Source organism: Notothenia coriiceps, unplaced genomic scaffold, assembly GCF_000735185.1.
Source record: "Notothenia coriiceps isolate Sejong01 unplaced genomic scaffold, NC01 NC01_scaffold00038357, whole genome shotgun sequence".
NCBI lineage: Eukaryota > Metazoa > Chordata > Actinopteri > Perciformes > Nototheniidae > Notothenia > Notothenia coriiceps.
The window spans coordinates 112,224-118,791 of NW_011371058.1; the positions used below are offsets into that span (position 1 = coordinate 112,224).

Consider the following 6,568-nt stretch of genomic DNA (forward strand, 5'->3'; position numbering starts at 1 on the left):
TCTTGCAGTCAACTTAATTCCACTTAAAATGTTTCTGAACCTTGCCAATAAAAGCTATTTTTTTCTCTCTCAAAAAAATTGAAACAATATCTCTCAAACATTCAGTTTTCATTATAAGTTATAACTTATTTATTCACATTAACATTTTTTCTGTGAAATACACAACATGGAAATTATTCACATTTTAAATAACATTTGTTTATTTCCATAACCTATTATTTACAGTTCCATCATGGAGACGGAGGGTTTCTCCCAAGCTTGTGACAGGAAGAAAATACTGGAGCCATGCAGGTTCAAGTTGTGCGGCTCTGTGTTCCTGCAGGGTCGCCGTGGAAACACACACCCTGAATCCTGCAAGAATAGCAAAGTTCTTTTAAAGGGTCATATCCAATTTTATTGGACCACCCCACCTTCTCTCTGGACTTAACATGTTCAACATGGCCACAAATGCAGGACATGAAGCAGTCTGAGGCCTAACAGGTAGATATTGAAATGAGTGGAGGGCTTCAGCGGGCCTCAGCTCTGCAGCTCTCTGGAGGCCTCTGAGGGGGGGGTGAACACACTGTCGTGAAGCTTCCTGATGTGCTTCTTCAGGTCGAAGTTGCGGCAGAAGCCTTTCCCACATGTGTTGCAGGTGAAGGGCTTCTTGTCGTTGTGCGTGTGCATGTGGAAGGTCAGGTTGTACACCTGGTGGAAGGCCTTGTTGCAGATGGAGCACTTGTACTGCTTCTCTCCACTGTGGGTCAGCTTGTGGTTCTTGTAGTTTCCTGGGAAATAAAATAAAGAATAATGAACATGAGAAACACATCAAGAAGAATTTCTCTGAACTCAACAGCAGCTGCAAGTCATAGTGATTTTCACTACTGATTACGTAAGACTGATAATAGTCAAATCATCAGTTTTATGACCAACAATTAAAACATTATATTTTTTAGGGAATAAGAAGAAAATCCCTGATTGATTGAAGAAGTTAGAAGCAGCGGTTTGGTATTTTTATGGTAGGTCTGTACAATAATATCCCATCAAACAGCTGCGACTGCAGGGGAAAACTCCACATTCCGTAACATACACATTTAAATATTCTGTGTGAAGCCCCGATTTAAGATGATTTTCTCTGCAAGATATTGCATCAGCATATTCAGAACAGCATGGGATACAAAAGGAGGACAATAACTAACCGTTTAATTTCTGAGAAATATGAAGGGATATAAGACCATTATGCATCACAAGAAGCCAGCTTTGTTTTCCTGGAAAGCATCCGGAATATTTACACATAACTTGCATGTACTTGCAGTTTCGTTACTTTTTTCTAAAACCAGGCAGTATTTATTATTTGATTCTGAAAAAGAAATAAAGCTGCTCAATGTGTAAAGGGAGGGATCTCCATCATTGACAGATGTTTGAAATATATAGGACAGAGAGATCACAAGCAGGGAGACTGCTGTTTAGCATATTTTGAATCCAATAAGAAAGTGAGGATAAGGAGGAGGCCTCTTCTCTCTTGTATTTCCCCCGCCAAGGTCAGCAGAGCCTCTCTCCCCTCTACTCTGCACAGCCTTCATTAATCACGGGTTTGTATGTCGAAGTCAAGAAGTTGTCAAACTTTGTCAAAATCAAGCGCAGCGACAACTGCAGAAAACAGTCCGGCTCCACTGCGCGGGGTCTGGCAGCTGACCCAGAGCAAATGCTGCTTCTTGAACAGAGAATTAGTCCGTGTAAAGTGACATGTCCTATTTCCACTGATCGCATCAGGCTCATCGCTTGGCCTGCAATTATTTCCCCTCTCATTACTCTCACAGAGAGCCGAGCGCCAGCATATGCTGCTGCTTCACTCGGATAATGTTTGTTTCTGCAGCAACAAATCCCAATTGAGGATTCCTTCACAGGAAACACCTGCCAACAAATCCTGTTCCCTCACGCATAATTCAATGCAGTGAAATTAATGCACAATACAACATTGTCTTAAATTATAACTACGGCTGTGCAAGAACAATGAATAAATATAACCGATAGCCTACATCATAAAAATGCCACCGAACAACACATTTATAGGAATTATTTGAACACTTGGAGACAAAAACAAGGAGGGACAGTGCAGGAAGTCCTGCTCTGTCTAATGCGTCTCCATTCAAATGAATTCACCTGTTCACACCGCAGGAATGTGTTGTACCAGAAAAATACTCAAATTGTGCCAACATGTTCATTTGATGTATCATACATCATCTCAAACCCGTAGATTATTTGTATTCGTTTCCAGAATAAACAATAGACACGATGTTTGGCTTTGTTTAAAACAAACACCCTATAACCACCGACTGAGTTTCTGAATATTTTTAAGGGCCAACTCTAAGGACTAAAATAAACGAAGAGAAGAAAAAAAATAAAAGCTCGCCTGGAATAATAATAATAATTATATTTGACCTCATGTAGAGCATGTTAAGCTGCCATCAGTGTATGTTCTTACCTTTCTGATGGAAGCCTTTCCCGCAGAACTCACATACGAAGGGCTTGTAGCCCGCGTGGATCCGAACGTGCGTGTTGAGCGTGGAGCTCCTGTTGAACGCCTTCCCGCACTGGTTACATTTATGAGGCTTTTCCTGAACAGGCAGAAATTGAACACAACATCAGTTCGGATAAATACACAATACATAGCCTATGTCATTTAATTAAAAAGCCAGAACACATGATGTGTGTGAGCTGCCTCTCACCTGTGTGTGTATGATCTTGTGTCTGCACAGCGTGCTGGCCTGCCGGAAGCCTTTGCCGCACACTTTGCACACGAAGGGCCGGGCCCCGGTGTGCACCGGCATGTGCCGGGTCAGGTTGTAGTGAGCGTTAAAAACCTGCAGACACACAAACAGTCAGGAACATTCAGAAATACACAAACGTGTTTTCGTAAAATTATCATATTTAAATCTTCTGGATTTTGTGTCTGCTGCTTTCGAAATAATGTTTTATTTATTTGTATGAGAACCGTTGTTTTAATGGAAAATATTGGTAGCATATTTTATATTTATATTCTAATTATATCATTATGTTTTTGTTATAAAGATATTTATTAATACACTTTAAAAATATATATTTCACATAAGAAAGGTAAACAATAAATACATATGTCATAAATCATTTTTATTATAAAATATAGGCCTTCTATATATTTATTTTACACTTTTAAAACTGCGTACCTTTCCACACACTTCACATGTGAAGTTTTTGGGTTTCCCGTCCGCCGCGCTGCTCGCGCCGCTGCCCAGCTTGCTAAGGGGCTTCATCCCGTTCTTCTCCGCGCTCAGGCCGTGGTTCTCCTTCACTATCTGGTCCAGCTGCCCCGGCAGGTGCTCCTTGTGCGGGTACTGAGGGGTGGGCAGCTTTTCGGTTCCCGCCGCGGTCAGTTTTGCGTTCTCCAGCAGCAGCAGTCTGTGGTGCGCCGACAGAGAGGCCTGGGCCTGCGGGCTGGAGAACCAGTGTCCGGCCAGCAGCTCGGACTGCTGGTACGCAGAGTCCAGGTAGTTGAGATAGTACAGTGAGCCGCCGCTGGGCACGGCCACTGCCTGGTGCAGGACCTGAGGTTTCACCACCCTGCTCCCTGTCAGCAGCGGCTGCTTCATGCCCAGCTCCGATTTGCCACACATGCCGCAATTCCCTTTGCACTGAACGGCTGCGGAACCGCAAAAAGTGCCCCTGAAACTGGCTCTCCACAGCTCCGAGTAGTTCATCAGCGCCTTGGCCTGCAGGTCGTAGCTGAAGGGCTGCAGCGGGATCATGCAGGGGATCGGGGAGCAGAACAGCTTCTTCCCCTCCGCGCGCTCCTCCGCGCTCCCCTTCGGCTCCGAGCTCTTGGACATGATCCGGTCTATGGAGAAGGCGAGACTCTTAGGGGCCGCGGAGGGCCCGGTCCTTCCGCAGGACATCACCGTCTCCAGAGAAGCAGAACTCGCCATGTTGTAGTACTTTTTGTTTTGTTAGCAGCAGAGCCAAACTTGGTGAGAAAGTCCCGAAGAGTCCGAGCCGCTGCTCTCCGCCGCGTGTCTTCACTGCGCTGAGCTCCCAGCAGAACAGACAGGAGGACACGTCAGTTTAATAAGCACCTTGCTGTCACAGTGTCACGCATTAGCATTCAAATGGCCATCCCCCCCGCAACAATAGCATCCAGGGGTGATGGATTAATGCTCATTAACTAGGGCACACAAAATTAACAGGACATTACAGAGCTCGTTAGGGAGAAGAGGGAGAGGAGCGAGAGAGACGAAGTGTTGTGGTCCGGAGAATGCGCAGTGTCAAGTAGCCTACAGCCGGTGTGTGAGGTTACCTCTGATGGTCAGATGGGTGTGGAGGAGCTGCTCTCTGTCACATGTCGCAGAGCGCCACCCACCCCCCCCAGCGGGTCTGTCTCCTGACATCAGCCGGGGACAGGAGCCGCCCTCAGAAACACATCTGAAAACAGAGAATGATCCTGCGACAGAAATATGAAACAATTCCCCTAAACAACTTCAAATCACGATTGCGCTATGCTGGCTAAACACGCATTATAATCGTCTCCTGCTTTCATTTGCAACTCAGACATCTTTTTATTTTTCACTTGGGGACATTTTTTCAGGAGAATGCTGCTAATCCTCGGAGATGGGATCCCTCCTTTTCCACGCCGGTTTATATACTTACTTACTATTTGTATAAATTCGAGGACGTCCAATTTCCACCTGTTTAAGAGCAAAGACTCCCTTTGGATCCTATTAAACGTTGTTCCTCCTTCCCTCTATTCAAAAGAAGCAATTTTCCAGAGCGATTCAAGGCTCAACCCAGCGCAGGGAGGAAAAAAAGAAAGACAAAACACAAGCTCTTTCACTTTTAGCCACTAAAGCACTGCGTGAACCTTGTTTTGTTTTTTTTCCCTTCTTGAAATAGAGGGACGGATTAAAGAGGGAGAGAGGAAAAAGAAAAGACTTAGCTTGGACAGAAAGGACAAATGAAAAGAGAGCTTTTTCTCTAAAGAGGCATACAAGAAGTTTGCTGGAATCCACAGCTCTGTGTGGGAGTTACACCAGCAGCGCCTCCAGGCCCTTACATTCATGTGTTTGCAGGCCATTTTACCTGAGGGACCCCCACCGAGTTTCCTGTGTGTTATTTAATTGAACAGTGGTGTAAAGTCATTTATTTACTGCATTTTGATATACTAGTACTTTCCTTTAGTATTTGAATTGTTTGCTACTTTGTACTTCTACCTCACTATAATTCAGAGGTGAATAGTAGTATACTCCACATGTATTTATACCTTTAGTTACTTTGCAGATTGGGACTAATCTGAGATATAATCCAGAATGCGTGACTCCACCACGACTCTTTAACACCGCATTGCGTGGTGGAGTCACGCATTCTGCTACATTTACGTGTCGGTACCACGCAAAAAAACCCAATGAGGCTCTTTTGTCGTGGTGCACACGCATTTCTACAACGTCCAGCAGTGAGCTTTTATTCTATAAAACGTTTTTAAAATCTACTTTATAGCTTGTAGTAACTCACGGGAGGCATCTTTTATTTTATTTGTATTCATATTAATTTGTATTTTTTGTCAGAATGTAAAAATTACATTAGTTACGAATTTTTGTTCTCAAAAAACAGTGCATTGTGTGTAATACAACTGTGATTTTTATTACATTGGTTCGTTTTTAAGGAAGGCCAGAGCTTCAGCTGTGTAAAATAGATTGTTCCCTTTAGTTAACGTTTTTTTAAAGATAATGATCATGTCCCCTTTATTGTATTACGAGCGTCCATTCCCATTGGATAACGGAGAATTTTACACCCGGAAGTAAGTATGCTCCTTACTGTCGATTGATTTTACAGTGATATCTGCACTACTCATCAACTCAAAAACACCAGATTATCCTTTTTAATTACACAACATTGATTGGTTTAAATTGTGTACAATGCTTTTGTAATTTCGCCCTTCGATTCGGAGAAACAAATATTTTTTCGGAGTTTTTGGATGGCAGAAGACACTACACTACCCAGAATCCTCAGCTATGTTTGTTACTACACCATGTGCTTTCCTTGACAAACCCCGTGATCGGTCCTCAAGCTCTGTGATTGGATGTTGGAGTGGCAGTGCGCGAAGTTTACACGGAGCGTCAAAAAGCACTTTGAAATGGAATGAAACCCATCGACGGCACACTATTCAAAACAGGAATCGAACATGTCCAACAGTGCATTACAAGACATCTATCAATATGTGTGCATACCTCCACCATTAAACTGTCATATTCTGCACATTTATTATTCTATCTACATACATCTTATAAGAGTATAATTAATATGTATAATATCGGTTAAAATAGGTGCTTCAACATAGTTAACATTGCAGGAAAGTTGATTGTCAAGTTCCAAAACAAACCATGCAATATGTTAGACGTTAAGTACTTTGTCAGGCTTAATATGTATCTTTAGATAGATACCTCCAAAGCTTTTTTCTTACTTAAAATAAGACCTTAACCTAAAGTATTATTTAATGTTTAAATAAAGCCTTATTAGTTTGTCTGTTTTGCACATCCTCCTATCAGGCACTAAACTGTTTTAT

General features: G+C 42.8%; 1 protein-coding gene across 1 annotated transcript; it reads right to left on the reverse strand.

The window, feature by feature from the left end:
* Window positions 1-241: 241 nt before the first annotated feature.
* Window positions 242-4,247, reverse strand: fezf2 (FEZ family zinc finger 2). The gene is made up of 4 exons (XM_010797765.1): window positions 3,186-4,247; window positions 2,709-2,843; window positions 2,465-2,597; window positions 242-767 (listed from the first exon to the last, which is right to left on the reverse strand). The coding sequence occupies exons 1-4, from the start codon at window positions 3,939-3,941 to the stop codon at window positions 517-519; spliced, it is 1,275 nt and encodes a 424-aa protein (XP_010796067.1). The 5' UTR covers window positions 3,942-4,247; the 3' UTR covers window positions 242-516.
* Between the last annotated feature and the right edge of the window lie 2,321 nt (window positions 4,248-6,568).

Excerpts from the sequence above, each read along its gene's own strand:
- fezf2 (XM_010797765.1), bottom strand. The coding sequence starts at position 3,941 with ATGGCGAGTTCTGCTTCTCTGGAGACGGTGATGTCCTGCGGAAGGACC. Across the intron at positions 2,844-3,185 it reads CATGTGAAGTGTGTGGAAAG|GTTTTTAACGCTCACTACAA; the intron begins GTACGCAGTTTT and ends GTGTGTCTGCAG. Across the intron at positions 2,598-2,708 it reads ACAAGATCATACACACACAG|GAAAAGCCTCATAAATGTAA; the intron begins GTGAGAGGCAGC and ends CTGCCTGTTCAG.